The 25,668-nt window shown below is 47.5% G+C and overlaps 1 protein-coding gene across 2 annotated transcripts in view; it reads right to left on the reverse strand.

Annotated features, from left to right (window-relative positions):
* Positions 1-25,668, reverse strand: part of XYLT1 (xylosyltransferase 1) — a 303,249-nt gene that overhangs the window by 196,512 nt on the left and 81,069 nt on the right. For both annotated transcript variants that reach the window (XM_041749083.1, XM_041749084.1), the window contains exon 2: positions 13,848-13,886. In XM_041749083.1, the coding sequence (XP_041605017.1) occupies positions 13,848-13,886 (39 nt within the window). The remainder of the gene's footprint in view (positions 1-13,847; positions 13,887-25,668) is intronic.

Genomic DNA, 25,668 nt, shown 5'->3' on the forward strand with positions numbered 1-25,668 from the left:
AGACTGCAGGGGTATTTGCAAGACCTGAGACTGACACCCATGGAAATTACAGATATTTTCATATCACATTGCTCTGGTAGCAGATGCTCAAAATATTATTTATACTTGTCACTACTTCAAAATTACAGTAGTTATTAGACCTGCAGCCAAATCTAGTTACTTAATGTGTTAATAAAGATGCAAATGCATTATTACTCCACACATTTGTTATGTTTATATATATTTTGATAGCTGCACTTTGATGTAATGGCTTTCTTTTGTAATCCCATGCATTTTTTTTTTTTTGCATTTAAATTATTATTTTAGGGGCACTTGGGTGGCTCAGTCGGTTAAGCATCTGCCTTTAGCTGAGGTCATGATCCCGAGGCCCTGGGATCAAGTCCTGCATTGGGCTCCCTGCTCAGCCAGGAACCTGCTTCTCTTTCCATACCTCCACCGGCTTGTGTGCTCTCTCTTCTCAAAATTTTTAAAAATATTATCTTAAAAAAGTGGGCAGGAGACAGAAAAAAAAAAACTTAAAAAACAGTTATTATTCAGAGAAGGAGGCCACAGGTGTCTCCAGAAGCCAAAGGGGTCCATGACACAGAAAAGGTTCAAACTTTATGCTCTAGGTGTGAGCTCCCTGAGCACAGGGCCCTCAAGCCTTCATCATCTAATCCCTAGTAACTGAAGAGGAGGCAGTGTAAAGGAGGGTTTATATATATATATATACACACACACACACACACACACACACACACACAAACTGACATATGTTTATCCATCCATTCATCTACCTTCCTTCCTTCCATTTATCTGCTTTTATTCTGATCCAATGCACAGTCCTGTTGACAGCTCCACAGCTGGTCCCCAGCTCCACAGCCAGTCCCCAGATCCAGGGCTTCAGTGTAGCTGGGGACCTGGTCAGAAGGCAGTGTGATTCAGTATGAAAAAGGGGACATCGTCTTCTTGGGTGGCCTTGGGTATGTGGTTGAATGTGCCTGGAGCTCGGATGTCTTGCAGGCACCTGACAAAGAGCTCTATGTCCAGTGCTCCACAACCGATCTGCATGGCATGGTGGCTAAAAGTTCTGCCTAGGTCCAAATACCAGCTCCTCACTTCCTGTCCACATGATACGTGACCTTGGGCAACACTGAATTCGCTCCTCTCTGAACCTCAGTGAGGAGATGAACCTTTCCTCCTTATGCAGGGTTCATGGGAACGTTAAGTTAGTCAACACACACAGAGTACTTAGCACAGCGGCCAGCTTGGCCAGTCTTAGTTATCATGTCTCCAAGGAGGCATCGTCTGGCACCCAGGAAAACACAGCTCAGGAAGAAAAAAAAAAATCAACAGATAACCGTTTTTTCTTAAAATGCTCCAACCCACTCATATCTGAAATGCAAATCAAAGCAGCAAGATAAGTGTTTTTACCCATTGGCTTGACACAGATGATAAAGATTGATAATTACCAACGCTTTTGAGAGTGGAAACAGGAAGTGGCTCTGAGAGGCGATTTGAAGAAACCTCTGTATAGGTCAGTTCAGCTATGGCTGTCAAAATGTAAAACGCACATACCCTTTGAGCCGGGAACACAAACCCAGTCTTCACCTTACAGATGTACACACTCAGTGAGAAGATGCGTGTATGAGAATGGCAGCATTAAGATAGGGGGGGAAAAAAAGTAAAAATCTAAATATCCACCAACAGGAAGCCAGTTACATAAACGAGGAAATAATTCATTCAATTAGTATTTACTGAATGGTTTCTACACACTAGACAGCATGCTGAGCGCTGGATAGAGAAGTGGGCAAAACAAATAGTAAGGATGAGTGGTGTGTGTGGATACGACATGAGTCTAAGATATAGAGGAAGAAACTGGGAGTTTTTATAAAATAGGCTTCATTCGATTCCAGTTCAAGCAAACAAAATCCCTGCCTATCCACGCACGTGTGCACACACACGTGTTAATATGCAAAGTCTGGAAGGAGCAATGAGAAAAATGTTAATGGTTGCTACCTCTGAAGACTGGGGTAAGGGGTATGGGAGATTTTCTCACTCGATACTCTGTACTACTTGATTTTTTAAAAAAATTTTTATCGTGTGCTTATATCGCTCTATAGCCTTCTGATCCACAAGTTAAGTTCCACTGCTCTGCCCTCAGAAGTATCCATGCTCAAACCACTTCCCTGAGCCTCCATGGTTAACAACGCAGCCCTGGAGACCGTGACGGCCTCTTCTCTCCCCATCTCCCTGTTCTTGCCCTCGACCAACTATAGTGCACTTTCAGCATGGCAGGCACTGGTTCCATTGTCCAAAGTCAGGCCATGTCACTCCTCTGCTCAAAATCATCCAAAGGCTGGCCTAAGCTCAACAAGATCCTAATGATCTGGTTCCACCTTCACTTCTTTTTCCCTTGCTCACTCCTGTTTACTCATACCAGCTCCCAATGAATGACCATGCCAAGCACATCCTTCCTCAGGGCCTTTGCACTGGCTGCTCTCTGTTCCTCCAGCTATCTGCAGGGCTCACCCACTCATGCTCTTCAGGTCTCTGCTTGAATGTTCCCTAATCTCTAAGCTCTCCTTGGTCCCACTAAAGTCAAAGGCCCATTCCTCTCCTGTCTGACTTTTCTCCTATTTGTTGCCATCTGATATAAACATATAAACACAGATCTCTCATTTACAATCTATCTAGAATGTGAGCTCATGAGGTCTGGGACTTCTCTCTTGTTCAGTGCCATATTTCAGGTCCCTAAAACAGTGCCTGGCACATAAAAGTGTTCAATAAATATTCAGTGAATGAATTAATAATATAACAAAATAATACAATGTACTATTGATAACTATGGAAAATAAATCTCAAAAGACCTCCACCCACCCACCCCAAACTTATTAATAAATAAAAATTTTAACCAAACATGGTTCCAGCCACAGGCGCCCTCAGAGAACAGGGTAGAGGAACACCCAAGGACAAGCTAACACGTAAACACCTAACGGCCAGCACAGCACACAGCAGCCTGGTTGTTTGAGGCTGACTCCCTGCACATAAGACTCTTTCATGCACTTGAGAGTGGAGACCAGCCTGAATGAACACAGCACAGTGAGTATTCACCAGGAGTGAATACCAGCCGGGTTTGAACACATGACAGCGTCAGCCCCAAAGCCACAGACTATTTCCGGGTGTCAGGCAAGCCCACACCCTCCTGAGACAGCCAAACCACAGCAAATCTGCCAACCCCACTGCCTGTGGTCTTCAAGGGGACGGGGTTCTGGGGCTGTGCCTGGGATCCAGCCTTCCCGCTGCTGTGGTTCAGAGCTGGGGCTTGGGGTCTCATCCCCCAGGAGTGCACCGAGGGCCCTTCACTCTCTTGTGCTTCAGGGTTTGCTGATTTTTATGTGGAAGAAGAAATGTTTGAGCTTTCCTCCGTGTCTTATCTCATCCATACTGAGAGGCTTGGCAGGTGCTAATTTGTTTATAATTCAGCCCAAAGGAGGTCACTTGAGAACAAAAACTTAAAATCCAATGACATTTACAGGGAGGTGCCCAACCAGTGGACTTAGCCTCACCCTTACAAGCACCCTTTCTGACAGTGAACTTTCACTCAATCCCGGCAAACCAGACTTAGTGAGGCCTGTGGTTCTCAGCGGGGGAGGATTGTGCCCCCAGGAGACATTTGCCCACGTCTGGAGACATTTTTGGTTCTTATAACTGGGGAGGGTGAATGGGTAGAGGTCAGGGATGCTTCTAAATATCCTATAAGGCACAGGGCAGCCCCCTACAATGAAGAATGATCTAGTCCAAAATGTCTGGAGGGCTTTGGTGGAGCAACCCTGATGGATCAGGAATGAAGGAGGTGGCCCTGGGGGAAGGAGACCCCATACGTGACATACTGGCTGGAGACGGAAGAGTGGGAGTGAGAAGACCCTGTCCACCCTCCACCGTCAGGGCTACTAAGATGGTCCTGGCTGGAAGCTGTGCAGGGACTCTCAACCCCGGGCCTCATCCAAAGGTGGAAGCTACTTCTTGCCACTAGCTCACTTCTAGAGGCCCGATAACCTTCCAATTCTTCCAAAATTTCCCCCCAAATTCCAAACTCCCTTTTATCTTCCCTCCACCCTCCCCTTTGCCCTCTCCACCCAAACACTCAAAATAATCATCCCACAACAAAAAGCATGGGCCAGAGGGAGAGAGTAAGCAGGCCCTAGACCCATGTACACTTTGGGTCTAGGGCCATATGATGAAAGTCACCTCCTGCTCCCCCATAACCAGAGCCAAAGTAGAACTGGGGCACTGAGAAGCTGGCAAAGGAGTTGCTTTTAGGCCCCCTTTATAGTTGGAGTTTCTCTCTTCTAGCATCGAGTTGGCTGGGGGTGTCCTTCTTGGGACAAGAAAACTACCCAACTATCCTTGGCCCTAGCCCATCCAGCACCTGCACCATAGCTAACTACAGGTTTGCATCCTTGTTCCTGTCCTCTTCCTTGCAGTGGAAAAAAAAAAAATCAGAGCTACAGTTCCCAGAAGAAAATTAGAAGGGCTTATCATTATTAATAAGACATTCCTTTTCAGGAAGGCAATTGAACCCAGCAGGAGGGTTGTGGGGAGTCGGAGCTGGGGCCAGCCAACCGCTCCAGCCCGCTGCGAGAGGACACACCAGCTCCCTGGCCAGGACCAGTGGGCCTGGAGAAGCGGCAACGTGCGGGCCCTCCTGGAGGCACGAGGAGGGGCGGTGACATATCTGAGAAAACAGATTCAAATGCTAGGACGGTTCTATTTCCTGGAGGTGTTGAGAGAGAACAAGGAGAGTTTGCCAAGGCTTTGCTTGCTGGCAAAAATAATCTGTCTTCTGTTGGTCCGTCTGCGCTGCTGTGGCTGGAAGGAGAGGTGGACAGCCTGCTCTTCCCCCTATGCTGTTACCCTAGACCATAGTCCCTCCCTAGGTGAAGCAGCGTTTTGCTGCCTTGGAGCCAAGATGGACAGAAGGGGTGGGAGTGAGTGGCAGGACTCAGAGCTAAGAGTCCCCTGTCTGGGGCAGCTCTTCTTACATACGTGGATCATCTGATGCTTTATTTAGTACTGCGGTGTTTAGAATATTTGTGTCTCAGCCTGGGGCGGGGGGGGGGGGAGTTGTCACAAACAGAATGACAGCTATGATCCTCTGCCCAGAAAAATATTCCTACACCCACAACTGGGCATTCAGTTTCAATAGCTTCACCATCCCCTTGCATCCATTCTGCGGCCTTTCTTTGGTTTGAAGACAGACCCCTCCTTTATCAAAACATGACATGAGAAGGGCAGCGGCTCACCCTGGCAGCGCTATTTTAGCAAGGGGCTGGAGGCAGGCTTCACGTCCAGGGCAAGGTTCCCAAAGGAGAGAGATGCTAGTCTCCTAGGGAGTAATGGGGGAGACTTGACAAAGAGACGTTTTCCAAGGGAAACAAAGCAGGGCTGGCCGCTCTGGGGTGTGGTGTTATCAGATCCTGAAGAATGGAGCTGTACAGGACAGGCCTTCCGGGGGTGTTGGCCCTCCCAGGTGGCCACAGCCAATGCATGGAAAAATGATCCCCATCCCACTGTCCTCTTCCCCCCGGCCCCACGTGCCTTCCCTTGGCCAGAGCAATGAGAAGTCCACATGCATGAAATCCATCGAGGTCAAGCCTCTGGGGACCCAAAGACAGGAGAAGGGTAGAGAGTGGATCTGCTGCAGGCAGGGGACAGAAGACCCCTGACACACTTTGTTTCGACCCCTCAGGAGCGCAATGGTCTTGGACCATGTATTTAACTTCTAGATGCCTCTGGGTCTTCACCTGCAAAGAAGAGGGATGAGGCAAGGGTCCCCTGCCTCAAACACCGCTGTCATGATTAGATAAGATCATGAGTATGATGCACTTAGCCAAGTCCTACGTACAGAGGAAATGTGCTAATAACCGAGCAAGCAGATAGAGGCCCTCCCCAGTTCAATTCTGCAAGTCTGCACCCTGCATATGGAGTTTTATGTCCCTCACACACCTGGACCTCTGTCATGCTGCTGTTTCATGTGAAAAGTGATTTTCTTGACTGAATTATCTCGATAACTAGAACCTCAAAGCTCAGCCTGAACATTCTAGCACCGGAACCTTTGCTTTTTAAGCTCTCGGGTTTGCACAGCCCTGCCCAAAAACCCCGTGGAGAAGACAGACTAAGCATCAAAGATGCTGGTACGTTTGATATTTATACCAAACATGCACACTGCCTCCTCACCGAGCCTTCGACTTGTAATTCCATGCAAATCTGGTGCCACCGCCGTGTTGCTCAGCTGGCGGCACGGCAGGCTTCTGCCTCGGTGCTTGAAGTCGGGGTGTGAGCAGTCTCTGGAAGAGGCTGCGTCCACTGGCAGGAAAACAGGGGTGTCTCCTCCCCCAACGTGCGGCCACTTTGCTTCTCCTCTGCAGGGACAACCCGCCCACAGCCCAGAGCTCTAGTTCCTCACTTACACATCCCTGTGGAGTGAAGTGCATTTCCAGACTCATCTGCCTGGGGTTGCTAAGTGAGTGATCTCCCTCTGTCTCTAGGTGTACTTACGGATAACTATAGCTAATCTATACTTAGGTCTGTATCTAATCTTTATCATAGAAAGCTCCTGTGTACATTATACACATTTACATTATGCTATATACATTATACATGCATTCATTGTGCTCTATACGATAGAATGTTTCTATACATTAAAAATGACAGATTATGGTGCCTCTGAGGCTCAGTTGGTTAAGTGTCTGCCTTCAGCTCAGGTCATGATCTCAGGGTCCTGGGATGAGTCCTGTATTGGGTTCCCTGCCCAGCAGGGAGTCTGCTTCTCTCTCTCCCTCTGTCCCTCCTCCCAACCCCACTGTGCACTCATACACTCTTTCAAATAAATAAAATTTTTAAAAATGACATAAATTAGATAGGGATTAGAGAGCTAAAGATCAGATACATGGAATATATTTTAAAATATATACATTATACTCGACACATGATATATCCATTATAATAATATATTATATACATAATACACAGTGTATACAATGAACTTTAGGTCTATAACCATAGTCACATCCACACACCTCTTATCTCTAGATCTAATCACTGTATTTAATCTATATCTTAGCAACAAAGCAATAAAAGAGATTGGTTTCTTTTCTTTTTTTTTTTTTTTTAAGATTTTATTTTTTTATTCATGAGAGACAGAGAGAGGCAGAGACATAGGCAGAGGGAGAAGCAGGCTCCATGCAGGGAGCCCAATGTGGGACTCGATCCTGGGACTCCAGGATCAGACCCTGGGCCGAAGGCAGGCGCTAAACTGCTGAGCCACCCAGGGATCAAGAGATGGGTTTTCTAACTCACCCTCTACCACTTACCACTGAATTACTTTTAAAAGGAGATTTGGTCTCTCTGGGCCACACAGTTGGCTCATCCGTAAAATGGGCTAAGATTAGTACCTACTTCAAGGGGTTGCATTACCAGATAAACAAAAGCTAGATGGCCAAGTTCCTGGTTGCTCCACCTGTTAGCTAGCTATTGGGCAAGTATCTTAACCTCTTTGAGCTTTGATTTGTCTGGGAAATGGGGTTGATGTTAATACCTCCCATTGGGGACACCTGTAAAATCTATGAGTGACTCTACGCCAAGAACTTACTTCGAAGTGCCCAGCATATGCTACACGTGCTTAGTGAAGGTTAGCTAAAAAGGCCAAATTTACAAATACATGAACAATGCACATTTCCCAGCTCAGAGGAAATACATAGTCAGTATGTGTTAGTCACTGTTGACAAGAGTAACGATGTTAAGTGTTCTCAAGTCAACGGCCAAACACAAACCTTCAACATCTTGGGCAAACTCAACTCCCACCAAGAAGAGAGAAATAGTGATCTCAACATGATCTATTTTTCGAAATGGTGCATGTGGCTTTGGGGAACTTGCTGGCTATTTGTGGAATGTTGCATCACATCGTTCACCCTGAGTCACACCGAGTAGAAAGGCGCCCAGGGCCAGAGGACCACAGATCCTCCCAGAAAATGTTTCCACTGCCTGGGTCCAGCCTCCCTGCCTCTGCCCAAGCAATGGTCCAGCTGGTCCCCTCCCTGCTCCAACCCCCACCAGGGCCGATTAGAGACCCAGCAAACCAGAGCCAGAGGGAAATATGATAGTAGAGGGAACTCGGCCTGTCCCCAAGCCAGCCTTGTCTGCTCCAGAGAGGTTCTGCTCCCCCAAGGAGCCTAGTGGGAGGAAAGCAGATGGGCTTAGAAGCAATTTGGTCTCACTGTCCTCTCAACAGATGCTAGGCACCATAAGAATTAATGGGCTGGAGACTCAGGTAAGAGCCATTCAAAAGCTCCCTGATTACTCCAAAAACCGCTCTCCATGGAGGAAAAGGTTAATCGAAGCCCAGAGCTGGAAGAGAGGCGAGAAGACAGCAATTGCTTTAATCCCGGGAGTGGGGGGAAAGAGCTTTGGGAGACAGAAGTTTGCGCAGAGGCAGCTGTGGTCTGCCTCGGAAAAAGGAACCGGGCCTCAAAATCGAGTTATTTGCAAAGCCTGCTCCATCGGTCCAGGAGCCTTGGCCAGCCCTTCTCTGAACCCAAGCCAAGTAGCTGCATTTTCATCTTTTTCTCAACACTGCACATTCTCTGCACTGTTGAGCCATCTATCCCAGGAAACCATGTCGGAGAGGCGTTTCCCCTTCTCCCTATGCCACACACACGCTCATTTGCACGGTGAGTCATTACTCTGCGTGCATAGTCGGTCACTATCGACAGACCCAGAGACTCTGGGGGATAAAGGTGCTATGGCTGCAGCCTAGAGGTGGGGAAAAGTCGGATATTAACCAGAGAGGGTAACGTGTGAACATCAACAACACTGAGGAAGGAACAAATGACACTTTTCTACATTGTCACAATTCCACGACTGTGGTCATCTTTGTAAGATGAGCTAGACTGGGGTCTCTTGCCCTCGGCACCACAGACATTTGGGGGGCAGGGAATTCTTTCTTGGGTGTTTGTAGGGGGTTTAGCAGCAGCCCTGATCTCTACTCACTAGATGCTACTAGCACTGCCCTGGCCCCTAAGTCCTAACAAAAATGTCTCAAGACCTTGCCAAGTGTCCCCTGGGCAGCATTAGTGGATTCACCCCCAGTTGCGAGCCACTCGTTTTGTCTGAGACTGTAGCTCAGCAGAATGTGAGCCAGCTAATTAGCTAATGATAACTATTAGCCAGATTTCTCATGTAAGTCCCCAGAACAGCATTTTAAGATCCAAAGTTCCTCTGACCCTGGCAAGACACATTGGACATCAGTTTGACAGGCCAGCTCCAAATATGAGCACCTTTTCTACCCCCTAACCTCCTCCCCACCTCCTGCCAGTCCCTTCCCTTCACCCTGGCCTGATAAGGTAATTCCTTATTCATCTTGACGTTCTAATGACACAGAGGCATTGAAGGAGCTCATGCCTTAATTGATTCTAAGGAAAACTGGCATTATTTTTATAGGAATCCAGATGTAATATGCAAGATGTTCTGAATGCAATCACTGAGGTCTCTGTGCTTGTAACTCCTCAACTGTAAGCTCTCAGCTCAAACCTCAGCTCCTGAACTTGAAGCTCCCCCTCCAGAGAGCCCTCCCTGAACATGCTCCTCTATGGTGCTGAGCAGCTCCTGATTGCAAATCTGTTTGTACTTTCCCTGCTCACTTATTGTTACCTGAAATTATCTACTCAGAAATTCAGACTGCTGCAACCAGAGCAGGTGCTCCGTGGCCAAGGAAACTTCTGTCTTGTTCACCGCGTATCTTTAGCATCTAGCACAAGGCCCCGCCTCCTCCTGGCCCCAGAACTATGTAGGTAAGTAAGCAAATGAATGAATGAATTTACATAGGCATCATTTCTAAAGTATTAACTTCCTTCCATCCACTTCTCATTTTATTCCTGAGCTTTGCTCCCCATCCTCACGGCCGATCGTCTTTAAAGAAAGTGAACACAGTTAACTCCCTCTCCTCTTACATTCCTCCTTAGTTTATCAAAGATATTCGAGTACCTGGCTGGTTGTTGAACACGGAGCAGTCAGGAGTTTCCTCCTGGTGCCCTTCATCTTCCGGTCCTAAGAGAAATCTCCATGTAAACGAAAGCTTGCTCCCTTCTAAGTACAGCCAACTTCACAAGTACCCAGACTGACAAATCTTTGCTGTAACGAAGAGTTGCTTTATTACAACTCCCAGGGTATCAGTATCTGAGTAGAGGCTATTAACTAATTGACAGTGAAACTGTTGGGGTTGGAGGGGGGGAAACGGATGGAGAGATAAGGCAGGCAGAGAGGCTAAAATTAAATGACAAGAGGCCTTGCCAAATTGGAGTGGATTCAGAAATGATAAACCATCTCGAGGATCAATGAGAAAGGGAGAATCAAATAATGAGCTTTTAAATTTATCAAAACACTATTGATGCACAGGGAGAGGTTTCATCTTTGTTTAAAAATAAATTTTCTATTGGCTCCAGTGCTTAAACCATTTTATCCACAAGCCTTGTGGAAACCTATCTGTCAAAGAATTACTCACTTTTGAAAACATTATATCTCTTTATCTATGTATCTGCTCACCTGTCATCCATGTGTCTCTCCACTTATTTATCTAAGTACATCTGGGGATACTTGTGCAGAGCATCCATCTATCTGGACCTTGGGTTGCATACATCAAGCCCCTCCTTCCAGCTTTCCCTGAGCTATTTCAAATCTACTAGTCAAGGAGACTTTTTTTTCCCCTCCCTGGAAAAATAAGAGGTTGAGAAGATAGATAGATTCTGGTATCTTCTGACCATGAGTTTGATGCTCACCAATACTATGCGCTTCCAGTGTGAACTTGGGCAAGTTACTTAACCTCTCTGACCCTCAGGTTCCTCACCTGGAAAACGGGCATCATGAGAACACCTACGGAATCATGGCCTCTGGGGATTCAACAAGAGAAGTCAGTTCTTGGCAAATGATAAATGTCAGTGCCAGTGGGGATCATGGTAACGCCGCTAAACAAATTCAAACTCCTTTCACACTTGCTTTTTCATTTCTCTGTCCCCTAGTTCTTGGGGAACCACCCTCTGGAGACTAGGGAAGCATTCACCACTGCAAGTCAGGGCTTCCTTGGTACACCCCAGGGGTAGCCCGCTGAGGGAAAGCTGACACTAGAGATTTAAACCTTACTAGGCTGCCTCATTCTATTAATCTGGCCATTAAGCAGAGAGGGTCCTGCTGATGCCAACTGATGCAGAGGTCTGTGGTACTACTGGCAAGGAGCAGCAGGAGTCCTTAGCAGCCCATCCATCTGTCTCCCCCATCTCCAAACAGCTGCATGAGCACAGGTTCACCAAGCACTGGGTGGGGACCCTATGAATGCACGGAGGGAAGGGGCCCCAGGTGGCCGCATGTTTCTGCACAGACTTGGCCCTGGGCAAGCTGAGCCATGGATGTGTGATGTGCAGACACAGCTCACTGTGAACTCTGAGAGGCAGGCCTCCCTGAGGCCCCTGTGCTCCAGGATGAAGCAGGTAACACCTTTCTTAGGAGCAAAGGGGACTGGGGAAAAGAAGTGGGAGCTGACCCAGGCTTCAGACATCTGCCACTTACCTCTGCTTGGTTGGTTTTGCCAAGCTCAGCCACATCTGCTATCTTGCTCCTGCCATATGGGTAAATATCTGGGGCACCACTTTCTGCCAGAAAACCCATCCATGCCCCTCTTGTATGACCTGCCTGGAGGCAGCTGAAGAGGAGGATCCCATGCTAAGTCCCAGGATGGACTAAGGCCCAGCACAACGGAAGATCTGGCTACAGGCTTGTGCCAACCGTTACAGAAGAACATTAGTACTTTGGTTGGGTTCCAAGTCTCTTTAACACAGGAAGTTAGAACTTGGGAAAGACAACAATATCCTACAGCTCCCCCAAAGACCAGGAACCAGATGAGGCCGATGGAATGGTGTGGAAACTAAGTGAATTATCTCCCCGATGGTGTAGCACGGATGCAGAAAGCCCACCTCGAGCCATGGCTGGCTGTGCATGGAGGCTCGGCTCCCTTGGGCTAATGAGTATGACTCTAAGAGGTCCCTGTGTGGGGGGTGAGCTGTCCCCCCTCACAATGTGCCAGCCAAAGCCATCAGCATGTGACTATTCTTGCCCCTGGAGGTTTGGAAAGGCTGACTGGATGGTTTCTATGGTGAGGGATACAAGAGGGCCAGGGTGCAGCCACTCCACCCTGGGAGAGAAGATTTGGCTTCCAGAATTCTGAACACAGACCATTTGCCCAGGAGTGCTCCTGCATCTACTAAGTTTTCCTCTAGGGAAGAACTAATGAAGAAGAGAAGGGCCATCCTTGGAAAGCAGACCCTGAAAGTTCTCTGGTAAATCCACTGGAAAGACCAGAAAGGGCTAGATTTTCCAAAGTGCCGCATACACACCTCTGGGAGTACATGTAGAAGATATGTGGGGTACTCAAAAGGAACTCTCACATTTTATTAGTTTAATATTTATTTCAATGTTGGGCAAAAAAACAATCTAGCTAGCATGTGATTTTATGCTTGTGACTTCACCAACATTATTCCTTGGGACAGTATTTCTCATCCTCAACACTAGTGACATTTTAGTTCAGATCATTCTCTCCTAGGGGGAGGTGGGCTGGCCCGTGCACTGCAGGATCGTTAGCAGCATCCCTGGTGCCCACCCACCAGTTGCCAGTAGAAACCTCCCCACCTCAAGGTGAGAGAACCAAAAATGTCTTCAGACACTGCCAAGCATCCTCTGGAGGTCAAAGATAGCCTTAATTAGGAACCATCAGCTTAAGATAAGCCCACTTATGAAAGTTAAGTTGATTTAAGGAAAATCTATTTTTAGGTGACTTAGAACAGGTGGGATTCACTTACGGCCAATGTGGCTAAGGTGGTATGTGAATGGCCTACGTTTGGGTAAAACCAGACCAAGGACGACCAAAGAGGAGGAGACAAGTGGGTCCTTACCTCCATCAAAGTCACACTCACTGATCTTTCCTGCCTGCTCTGTTGTGTGGTCATCCCTGAAGCCAACAATAACTAAATGCGTGTGTACAGGAAAATGGGAAGATAGAAGGCTCCCCCCTTTCCCCACCATGTGTGGCCTTCCTGAACAAGGAAGGAAAAGCAGAATCGGTTTGCTTATTCCCCTTGGGTAGACTGAGGCAGAGACACTGGTGAGAACAAAGACCCCATGGAGGAGCCTACAGAATGAGACAGGCAGGTGGTCCTTACCAGAGAACTCCAGAAATAGCTGCAGAGCTGCTATTCAGCCTTGAAATGTTTAAACGGGCTTGCTTGTCTCGGACACTCAAATACTGTTAGCTGTAGGGCGCTGAATGAGGACCACACCCTGTCTCCTCTCGTCACTGTGTGACCAACCCTCAGAGCCCAGGATAGGATCAATCCAAAGATACCTCCCCTTAAAGCCCAGCCAGAAAGGCGACAGTGTATCGGTTTCAAAAGCTAACTCACCAGCATTTAATATGTACCGATGACTTTACAGACACCAATTTCTGCTGTTCTCACCACAACCCTGCAAGGTGGTAATATTCCAGATGGGAAGAAGGGGGCTAAGAGGCTAAGTCGCCTTTCAAGGCCATAAGATGAGTACACAGACGCCCGGGTATACACGTGCGCATGCACACACACAACCAGCTGGTGTGTTAACCCACAGGTGCATGTGTATGCACATCCCAATGGGCAGGAGGATGGCCTGATGGGCCTGTCCAGTCTTTCTGAGTCAAGGAGCCAAGAGAGTGCACCAAAACTTCTGGAGAGCTGGTACACGAACTTCCATGCAGACATAAGTGATAAAGATCATGGGAAGGTACTGACCTGGGTCTCCAGGGTGATCGGTGGGCTCGGATGAGGGTCCTGTGGGAAGAGAGGAAAAAACAAACTTAAGTGATGGAGAAAACTTAACCTACCAACAACCCAGCATCATTTTCCAGTAAAGCCAGATCTCTTCCATGTTTAACAAGCTCAGGGAAGGCTGCCAGTTCAACGGTCTCCCCAGATCCACGACTCATGAGAAGAGCTTTGCCCAATCCCCAATCTCCCCCCAACTTCCTCCCACACCCAGAAGATTAAAGGGGCTCAAGTTTTTCATTAAGAGGTTAAAGGGATGCCTGCATGGAGATCATGCAAAATGATCAAGTAGAAGGAATATGAAAGAAAGCACATTCGTCAATTATCTCCAAGTGTGTTCAAATCCTCTACATGACGGAGAGGATGGATCCATAAGAGGATTAGAACTAAACCTGAAAGAATAGAGTCCCGACTAAGGGCAAGGCCACCAATTTGTGTCTGGTCTTGGAAAAAAAAATGAGGGAAGGAAAAACAAAAAGACAGAAAAAGAAGAGCTTAATTCCTGGTTTTGTAGCATATTCCAATGGGCTGGGGAAGAGCCTTTTCAGAATAGAGAAAGCCAGAGAAAAGTCCTATTAATTCACTCTCTACAAAAGCCAATTGACTGGAAATGCTTGGTGGTAATGTCGTGGGTCATTAAACACAAACCCTTCAGGTAGGGGGCAGGGTGGGTAGAGGGGAAGGAGGGACGGGTGGGGAGGAGGTGGTAGTTTTCAGCAAGTGGTTTCCAAGGAAAACAGGAAACCCGGCACATAAAGGCTATTTTTGTCGGCACTGTGTTGTCTCAACTTAACCACCTCGGATTCATGCTTCTGGGAAAGCAACCTCAAGCTGCCTCTTACAAAGAATGGGCATGATGGTACAGCCCTGAAGTGTAAGCTCAGTTTGGAAGCTTTGCTTTATGCAAGCAGGTTTTCCAACATGGGCTTCTAGGAAGCTATGCAAATGAGCACCCCCTGGCCTATACAGTGAATAGGAAGGCAGTGTAGGAATCACGCTGTATTTGTCCTTCTGTGGTCTGACTTATTTCACTTGGCATGATGTCCTCCAGGTTCATCCGTGTTGTCACATATGGCAGGATTCTTCTTTTTGAAGGCTGGATAATATTCCAGAGTATGCATATACATCTTCTTGATCCATTCATCCATCAATGGGACATAGGTTGTTTTTGTATCTTGGCTGTCGTATGGCTTCAATGACCACGGGAGGGGAAAATGTCATGATTTTACTTATAGGAGGAATCAAAAATAGTCAAATTCATGGAAGCAGAGAGCAGAAGGGTGATTTCCGGGGGCTGGGGCAGGGGATTTGCTATTCAACGGGTGTACGGTTTCAGTTACACAGGATGAATAAGCTCTAGAGTTCAGCTGTATGACACTGTGGCCGTAGTTAACACTGTATCATACACATAAAATTTTGTTAAGAGGGTAGATTTTAAGAGTTCTTACCACATTAAAAAAAAAAAAAAAGGAAGTATAGCTAAGTTGGAACATTTTAAACCCATACCCTAGGTGAACTGTCACTCACTTTCTTGAGGACTCCTCTGTGGGATCTTTATAACGATGCCAAAGTCATTCTGAGCTTGGGGTGAGGGGTTCCTCTCCCCCAATTCCAGGTCTGAATCCGGTTTCTCAGCAGTTCTCCAATGGTACAGCTCAAAGCTTACTGCCAGGAGAACATCTAACTCTAATTTTCACACTTAGGCATGGAATATTCCTCAGGCCCAAGAACGCATGGAGGGGAACACTCCTCCTCTTCTTTGGACATTATAGCCTTGGCCCACAAAGGAACTTGGAGAAGTCTTTAAAAAAATATTTTGGGCCTCTGTCCTGTAACCTTTACCGGCTGCTTCCCAAGGGTGATGAAGTGGCAGCTATATGGGCGTGAACCCTCGCTGTGCCATTTGAGTGAGCTGCCTCGTTGCTTTAGCCATTCTTCATGGACAGAGCCCACTCCAGCCAGCCTCTTCCTCCTCACATACAGGGAGAGCAACCCTGCTCTTTCAGCTTCCCTGTGATCAGCAAGCTTACTGGACAGAGCTCACTTGTGTCTTTGGGAGGCAAGGCCGTCCTCCTGGTTTGGGAGGTCTTCAGCTCTGCTTCAGTCTGTATATCTGATCTCTCTGGCCATTCAGGTTGTCATCTAGATTCAGTCAGGAGATAAGAAGCTGCCTCTCAGACTCAAACATTAGCCTCATTCTCAAAGCCAGGTCTTAGTGAATCACTGCACCGGGGTGTTGGGTGTGCGCCCAGATTAATTAAGCTGTACTTCACGGCCCGTTTGGCTATGGCCTAGGGTTTATGCTTCACTGCTCAGAATCCCGAATGGGTAGAGAGGGGAGACTGCCATCCCAAACTCCTAAGAACAACTTCATGGAAAAGACTGTCCCTGGGAAACCACAAAGAACTGTCAACTCAGTTGACAAGACCCAGAGGCTGATCCCTAGCTATGATAAAGCACCAACTCTGTATTTGGTATTCCAAGATCAGAAACCCTACTGGCATGTGGTCAAGGGGCCAATCTTATCTAGTCAGCATGTTAATGACCTAGCCAGGAAGAAGACCGAATACTCCAAGTGGCCATGTCATTACCATGCGGGGCTCACTTGCAACAAAATTTTGCTCCCCCCACTTCTGTACACATTCAAAATAGAAGACTTCCCCCCCCCCTACACAGGCTCCATCCAGAAGATTCCAGGTATGACTATATATCTGTGAGGTCTCACTTTCAGCAACATCCTCCTTAATTGGAAAGGCTAACGAAGTGGAACCGGGTCAATGATGCTGTCTTGCCTAATCCATCGAGTCTGTCTAAACTGGGACTCTCTGGTTTACAGTAGAGTAAATTCCTGTCTGTCAGGGGAAAGGCTCCTGGAGGCCAAAGGGGAATTTGCAACATGCTCGGATGCTACAGTGGAGTGCTTTCAGAATCTTAATGCAGGTACCGGGAACTATGGAACTGCCTTAAGTGAGGAAAGCTCTTCATATCATCTATTGCAATGACTATGTTGCGGAAGTCAAATAGGGAACTAGGTAGATGGATTCAGGGGCCTGGGTACTTCACCACTCACTAGGGCCACGCCCTCCGGTCACAGGACTTGGCATTTCTCTGCAAAGCATTCTTCCCCATTCCTTGACCTTGGACCTGCCCGTTTCATTTGCTTTGTCCAAGGGGAGGTTACCAAACGGGACATAGCAGAGGTTTGAAACACATTTGCGTGATGAATGTGATCTCTCATGCTCTTGCCATCACCACAAGAACATGCTCCAGGCAGCCTACTGGTCCAAGGAGGAGGAGACACAATGGAACAAACAGAACTATACCTAACCTGCAGTTTGAGGCCAAGTCCAGGCTTGATCAGTTATCCTCCAGACACTTACAGAATATATGCCTGTTGTTCCAAGCCATTGAGTTTTAGGGTCATTTGTTACACAGCCATCACTGTGGCAGTAACTAACTGATACACTTTCTAAAGATTGACCTTCATAGAATCAAAACATAATGTACACTTCCAGCCTTGGAAACAAAAGGATACATACTCTCCCTCAGTCTGCAAATAAAACCTAGGAACCTGATGTAACTATAATTCATAGCTATGATTTAGGACCTGCTATGTGCCATACTCCATGTGAGCTGTACATTAAGCCTTGCACGGAGAAAATTCGACCACTCGGAACTTATACTATATAGGAGTTAGCTTTCACCCCTCTTGGCCAAATGTATCAGTTCTCCTGAATTTATTTAAATACCATTACAATGACGTTAATGGAAATGACTGCTTGGAATCTTCTTGCCTCAAGATAAAGACAATTTTCATTGCTTTGGTGTGGTCTCAACTTTATCCCATGGGCATATTACTTGACCAAGGTTTGGAACAGTCATAAACACTAGTAATAATTAGTAGCATAGTAAGTTACTAGCTAAGTGATGGCTAATAACTTAAGTTCTTACCATGTTCCACACACTGGTGTAACCTCTATACATGTATCTCTCACACCTTTGATCCCTTGTAACAACCCTGTGAGGTAGATTACCATTATTCTCATTATAGAAATGGGAAAACGGAGGACCAGAGAGATTGAGTACCCTATCCAAGGTTACATAGATAGTGCTGAAGCCTGGGTTTGACCCCAGTACCCTGCACTTGAGACACCAATTTTATATTAGCCCTACCAGAGAACACAATTTCAACTCAAAGTAATCCTGCAACCCAGATAAGGTCTCCTAAAAGGAAGAACACTCACAGCAAATCAGCAGCAACACCTTAACTACTAGAATCTTTTTTTTTTCTTTTTTTTTTTTTTAAGTAGTGGACATGGTTGATAGAAATTAACACACAGGCCATGACTGTGAACACATTCATTTCACCACAGCAGGGAACCAAATCCATCCACACATATTTACTGAGTTCCAACTCAGTAGCTAGCACTATGCTTGGTGGGCACCAGGAGGGAGCCAGAAATGAGTTAAAGTGACTCTGTGTACACTCCTATTCCCAAAGCTAACTGTTTAAATAATAGGCGGGAGTCTGATTACAGATTCTGGAGAAAGGAAACTTGTTTGCACCTCATGAGTCTCACTGATACGACCAGGAAGCCAGGCTCCAAGATTTTTGAGCCCATCAAGGTCAAAAGCCTAGTTTTAATAAGCAATTAAACTTTCCTCAAGAAAAGAGAGACAATAGGCACCTGGGGAGCTCAGTTGGTTAAGCGTCTGCCTTCTGCTCGGGTCATGATCCCAGGGGTCCTGGGATTGAGCCCCAGATCAAGCTTACTGCTCAGCAAAGAGTCTGCTTCTCCCTCTCCCTGTGTGCGCAATCTCTCTCAAATTATTTTTAAAAAAAGAAAAGAGGCAGGAGAAGGAGGGATTTCATTATCATTCTATGCATGCATCAAACATTTCTGGCTCCCCTGGTCGGTACTGAGCTCTGAGCTTGGCCTCAGTCATTGAAAGGGGTGTTCTCTTCTTGCGCTTTGAAGATCTCCCAAGAGAGATCTTTTTTTTGCTCTTGGGTGGTAAGTGATGGCTTTGATGTGGAGGGGACAATCTTGTGACTCAAGTCTTCAGAGCCAGACTTTCCCATCAGGCCCATCAAGTCAGCAGATAGACAACAGGCCCTACAGTACAACATCCACATGGACACACGTGGGAAGACACTTCAGAAGGCTGGCGTGGCCCACTTTCCTGGAGAGCCCTCTGACAGATGATAGAAGTTTCCACCATCAGCAGATGTGCCTTACTCTTAGCTGCCATCAAACACCAGGTGCTTCAGGAATTGTGAGGAGCTTTTCATAGGATCAGAGATGGAAAGAAACAAAATCTCACCAACAGCATTCCTGCCTGCTGGAAGCAGACTTTGGAGGCCAAGCCACAGACCTAAAGAGATGCTGTTGCTTGTACTAAGGGGCCAGGAGGAGGCAAAGAGAGATCACGCAGAGGAAAACAGTGCGGGTTTAGGGTTGAGCCCTGGGTTGAAGTCACACATAACCCATGTATCAGTCTGCTTGGGCTGCCATAACCAAGTACCACAGACTGAGTAGCCCACGTGACAGAAATGTATTTTTCCATCATTTCGGAGGCAGAGTTACTGTCTGCTAAGGCCTTGCTCTGTGGCCTCCAAGTGACCATATTCCTTCTGTCTTCATGTAATTATTCCCTCTATGCCCAAGCATCTCTGGTGTCTCCTCGATGTCCAAATCTCTTCTTAAAAGGACACCGGTCAGATTGGATTAGGACCCACCCTACAGACCTCCTACTAACTTCATCCCCTCCGTAAAGGCCTGGTCTCCAAACACAGTCATACCCCGAGGTGCTAGGGTTTGGCAGTTCAGCAGATTAACAACCACTCCATAAGACTTGTGACTATGGGCAAACTTCTTAGCCTCTGTGAGCTCTACTTTTCTCACTCACACAATGTGAACAGGTGGCACTGTATCGTCTAACAGAACTGCTCCAAGAGAGGATAGAATTTACTGCCTAGGATTTCCCCCCCGCCCCAAGTTAAAAGGGGGGCACTAGTCAACAATGACATTAGCTTAAGGGGCGGTCTCATGGAGACCCAGATACAGAGTCACCGCCTCATCTAGAAAATGGGACACCACTGAATCATGGTTGGTCATCGACGTCACATAAAACCAGGTATTTTAAATGTCTGGTGTGTGGCTAAAAGCTTGGAAATCATCTCTGCTTTGTTTTTTTTCTTCCAGGCTTTCGAAGGCTAAGACATACCTCTCCGCACCCAACCCACTAAACTGCAATTCTTCTCCACGGCCAGTTATTGCTGATGCCAGCTGAACCAATCCCATCCGACAGCAGTGAAACGGGTAAATGTAGCTATTTTGTCGTCTGTGCTTACTCGGTGCCAAGCACATGAAATCCTTGCAACTCTGCCAAGGAAGGTATCAGGCTCCCCATTTTACAGATCAGATTAACTGAAGCTCAGGGGGGATAATTTGCCCAAAACACAGGTCTGATAAGGGATGGAGCCAGGACTGGTGCTTAAGTATGGAAGTTGCCAGAAACCGGCACCTTAACCAATCTCCTGGTGTTTCCAAAAGCACGAACTTAGTGAGTCGGGATCTCTGGGCAAGGAGCCAAAGAATCTGCATTTTTATTAAACAGCTTTGGGGGAGTCTTATGTATACTGAAGCTTGGGAAGCCCTGCACTGGAGCATGGGTAATACAAGGCTGAAAGCATCCATGGTGACAAAGACAACCAGGCAGGAGCCAGGAATAGGGCCTCTCACCTCCGGGCCCCAGCCAGCCACCAAGGGTCTGGGGTGCCCATGGAATTCTGCTGCTCACACTCTGCGTTCCCAAGAAATTTCCACAATGGGGTGTCTTAGTCTGAGCTGCTAGAACAGATTATCAGAGTGGCTGAGACACAACAGGAATTTATTTCTCATAGTTCCAGAGGCTCTGGGAGGGTCAAGATCAAGGTGGTAGCACATTCAGTGTCTGGTAGGAACTTCCTGGTTCATAGTCTGCTTTCTCCTTGCTGTGCCTTCACCAAGAATGGGTGAGGGAGCTCTCTAGTGTCCTTTTTATTTTTTTAAGATCTTATTTATTTGACAGAGAAAGAGAACAAGTACAAGCAGGGGGAGCAGCAAGCAGAGGGAGAGGGAAAAGCAGGCCCCCTGCTGAGCAGGGAGCCCCATGCGGGGCTCGATCCCAGAACCTCGGGACCATGAACTGAGCCAAAGGCAGATGGTTAACTGAGCCACCCAGGGGCCCCACTGGTGTCCGTTTTAAAACGGTGCCCCAGAAACCCTGTCAACCACCTTCCTCTTTCCAGCGTTCCCTCCCCAGGGACGTGTGGCTCCTCTCGGCTCCTTCTCAGGGTCTTGACACAGCCATCAAGGTGCTCGCACAACAGGGCTTTCTGTCTAGACGTCCCCCGGGATCTCACGTTCAGCTATCTCCTGTGTCACGGGCTCCTGGGATGAAGGCCGGGCACGTGCACAGCGGGTGGCCTCGGTGGACGAGGGAGGGATGCCAACAGCACAGAGGTCCCCTTGTTCTCTGCGAAAGGCTACACTGGGAATGCGAATGCCAGCCAGAATCACACAGCACACACCTTGTTGGAAAATGCAAACTCATCTTTAAGTAAAGCTGGGAAGGAAAGAGAAACCTCACTGATGGGTCAAGGGCATTCTCACTGCTTTAGAGATAATGGTGGCAGATCAAGTCAGGCTCTTAAAATTGGGGTGGTAGGAGGAGCCATGGGGGGGGGTACGCCAGAGGGGAAGGTGTCCTTCCTCTGTCATCTGTTTGTGGTATTAAATGTTTTAATCAGGGGCCCCTAGGTGGCTCAGTGGTTGAACATCTGCCTTTGGCTCAGGTCGTGATCCTGGGGTCCTGGGATCGAGTATTGCATCGGGCTCCCCACAGAGAGCCTGCTTCTCCCTCTGCCTGTGTCTCTGCCCCTCTCCGTGCGTCTCTCATGAATAAGTATATAAAATCTTTAAAAAATAAAAATAAAAGTTTTAGTCATTCACAGGTCTCTTTGCTACTCTGCATTCCTTCCACACTTTCTACCCTATACCCCAGAACTGAGCAACAAAACCTCAAAATGAAGTTCGGGCCCCTGGGGTTGGTTCATCACCCACAGTCTTGGAAGATACAGGAAACCACAGGTGTGTGGCAACTCTAGGAGGGCTTTAATGCTTCTCCAGGTCGGCGTGCGCATCTCTGAGAACAAACTGCTATCAAAAATCTAGACCTCGGTATGCAAACACTGTTCTGTGTGCGCCTGAAGAGGTTCTGTGATTCTTTGGAAAGCACAGGGAATTACAATTCTTGGAGAGACAAGGTTTTGAATACACCTACCTGAACTCTGTACTATTAGAGGCTTGAGTATAAAGTGTTAAGATGCAGGGGGTGGGGGGGGAGGGGAGGCCAACTGGTGGCCTACGGATGATTCATGCTGGGTGGTATTTTGGGGCCTGTAACGTTGATGAAAGATTTCGAATTGTTACCAAGGTCCTAAAACTAGCATATCCTTCACATGCAAACCCAGATTTCTCACTTCTCTTTTAGAAAAAATGAGAGATTTAGCAACATGGAACATGCATTCCTCTAAGACAGCAAGGTTCCCAGCTAAATGGCTGCTGCCTGTCATTGTAAACAATAGAATTTGTCACCTCCATTTATTAATGCAATTCACCTAGGGTCGCATGGCTGGTCAGTATCAACAAGAATCCAACTAGCAGCTAACCTGGTGTCGCGGTGACTGCAAGACGTTGTTTTAAGTGGGTTGTAAGAAGTATTATTTAAACCTCATAACGACATAGGTATTAATGGCTCCATTTTACAGATGATATAGTTGAGGCTCCACAGAGAAAGTAAGTTGCTCAAAGTCACTTGTTAGTAAGTGGCAGAGCCAGGATTTAGAGCAAGGCAGCCCAGCTCCTGAGGCTGCATGTTGGAACATGAAGCTATGCTGCTTTCCAGTGGTACGACCAACATCATAAATTGGAATCACTAAACCAGAGTTCACGGTTTTGTGAGTAGCTCACCCTATGAAGATTTCTGGAGCAGGGAACTAGATCACATGCTCCTCACACCAGATCTTTCCAGCTCCTTGCTGTGGGTCTTCTGGTTAATTCCTTAACTTGTCACAACAACAAGGATAATTATCTCAGATGGATAATGTGAAGACCAACTCAAGACATTAGAGCAGAGCCTTGCTCAGTCCTGGCATACAGTGGGCGAGCCACAAATGTTAGTTCCTCCTGGAGGACAAAAATCATCACTCTGTAGTGTTCTGCTTTTCATAGCTCAAAGGCATTTCAGACCAGAAACAAGACCTGCCATGTGCCAAGAAAAATCTGAGAAACGCAGCCTCCACCCCACATAGCTAGGCAAGAGGTAATGGTAGATCCGTCCAGGGCTCCACAACCTTCTGAAGCTGGCCACCTGGGCTCGGCGTAGACACAGGCCTTCCTCAAAGCTGGGAACACAAGCCACATCCCCAGCTCAGCCCAATAATTAGCTTTTCCCCAGGCACAGGCACAGTACCTACCAATTTTGCACCCACTTGCTGTGGTCACCAAGATGGCAGGTGGCCCACTGGAACCAATGCTGTCAAGTGTCCTACAGACACTGTCCAGAGGTCCAAAGATACTATATTTTGTTCTACAGCTTCTGGGGCTCCTAAGTGGGTTTTCTGCCCCATGGAGAAACAGTTTAGATTTGACACCCAGAATTGAAGACTATGAGTGTCAAGAAAAGACAGAGGTACAGGACAGGTGCCCAAGATGGGGACACAAGTACTTGGTTTCAAAGTCTTAATATGGCCCTATGAGCAGGCATTACCAACAGATTCCCATTATCCTAGGAGATGAAACTTAAGTCTGTCCTGGACCTGAATCAAACCCTTCATTTTCTGGTGAGGAGTAGAAAGATGATCAAGGACAGGAAGTGAATGTCCCAAGGGCCACATGCAGTTTCTATCAAAACCTGGTCTAGAAGCCAAGGTTCCTGGTACTAAATCCTGGGTTCATCCCTTTCCGCCAAAATAAATTTCTATGCATGTCCCTCCTTTTCTTTTCTTTCCCTCCCTCACAAGAGCCTCTAACCAGGACAGCTTTTGTTCAAAGGATAGCATATCCCAGCTCTGGGAAAACTGACTCAGCAGTGCTTCGGGACTGGAGCATTTCCAAGAGGCCACACACAGACCTGCTGATTCAAGCCATGGGGGGAAACCAACCCCAGAATCCTGGGCACGAGGCAGTGGATGGGGGAGAGCTTCATCATGGTTGCAGAAGTGGGGACGCCCTCAGCTCCAGGCTGGGCCTTGGAACAGGGGATCCCCCTTCCTAGATCGGGAGATGGTTGGCAGGCGAACCTGCAGGGCACAGGCGGGCAGAGGGTTCCTACAGTGAGAGTCAAGGTCAAAGCCAGGAGGTTTCAGGGGAGAAAGACTCAGTGCCTCCTTCCTGCCTCCTGGCCTTCTCCTAGGCTTCTCAATGATCACGATGGTGGGGATGACAATGCGGGCATCCATGAAGATGGCCATTATGACAGCTATCATGAAAATCCTTATGAAGCATCCCCTTTAGCAATTCCTTATTTCAATAAATCCTCATCCCATCCTCATCGGGTGGCTACTACGGGATGGCCATGAAGTCTGGAAACATGGATGCTTTGTATTACGCTTTTTTAATCTTTGGGAGATGCCCTTGATGACACTGTGTTTTTGCCTCTGTTTCCAGATTACGGACATCCTATAGTACTGTTGCTAATTTACAGAGGAGAAAAGAGAGGTTCAGGGAGGTAAAAAGATTTTCCCAGAAGCCACAGAGACAAGCCCACTGAACCTTCCTAGCTTCATAGGGGGTGGGGGGGGGGGGAAGGAACCAAAATGCTCAGATGTGGTATGGATGACTTACATGGTGCACTTTAAATTTTTTAAGTTAAAAGTTAACTTTTTTTTTTCTTCACTAGTTGCCAACCTTCAAGAATTGGGTGATTTCATAATATCCAGGTTTCTGGCTTTTCTTAACATGTCAGAAGATCTGGCCAGGTGGGCATGCTGAATGGCACGGCTGCAGCTGCAACCAGAAGCTACTATTCCCTTATGGTGGGTACACACTGTCCTCTTGGCCATGGCCCTCACCCTATGCATCTGGGCTGGCCTGAGTTTGTGACCTCCTATCCCCTAACCACCATGGCTTATCGATCCCCTCAAAGGAAGGTACCTAAATTTAGCCCGCTGGACGGCTCATTCAACAAGACCCCACCCTCACCCCCGGACCCAAAAGTGAAAAGATCTGGATGTCCTAATTTGAAAGGAGAAAGGGAAAATCTCGAATAATTCACAAGCAAGTTCAATACTGGCTTACTCATTTTCAAGCCTCTACCTGGAGCTCAACAGTCTGGACTTTTCCTGGGGTGGTGGGACCAGGCAGTGAGGTGGCAGTGGGGAGGTTTTGGTGCAGAGCACAGAACAGGAAGAGGTTATTAGCACCACTGTTTTCTGGCTTCCTGCACGGCCACCTCATACAGCTGCCTGTGAACTGGCTGTTTGTTCCTAGCTGTCCCGGAAGGAAGCGCGCTCATCACCCACGACAACAGAGTTGGCCCAGGGAGCCGAGAACGTGCACAGGGGCTCTGAGCCCGGCTCTCCTAATGTACAGGGCAACCCCAGGGCTGCTGAGACAGGAAAATGGGAAGAAAGCACAGCCTGGGATAGAGCATCCTGCGGATCGCTGACAAAGCCCCAGCTGGGGGACAGGGAGGAGGAGGAGGCCAGAGGAAGGGGGTCCGGGGGGGGCACATGGATTTC

This window comes from Vulpes lagopus, chromosome 3 (genome assembly GCF_018345385.1).
Source record: "Vulpes lagopus strain Blue_001 chromosome 3, ASM1834538v1, whole genome shotgun sequence".
NCBI lineage: Eukaryota > Metazoa > Chordata > Mammalia > Carnivora > Canidae > Vulpes > Vulpes lagopus.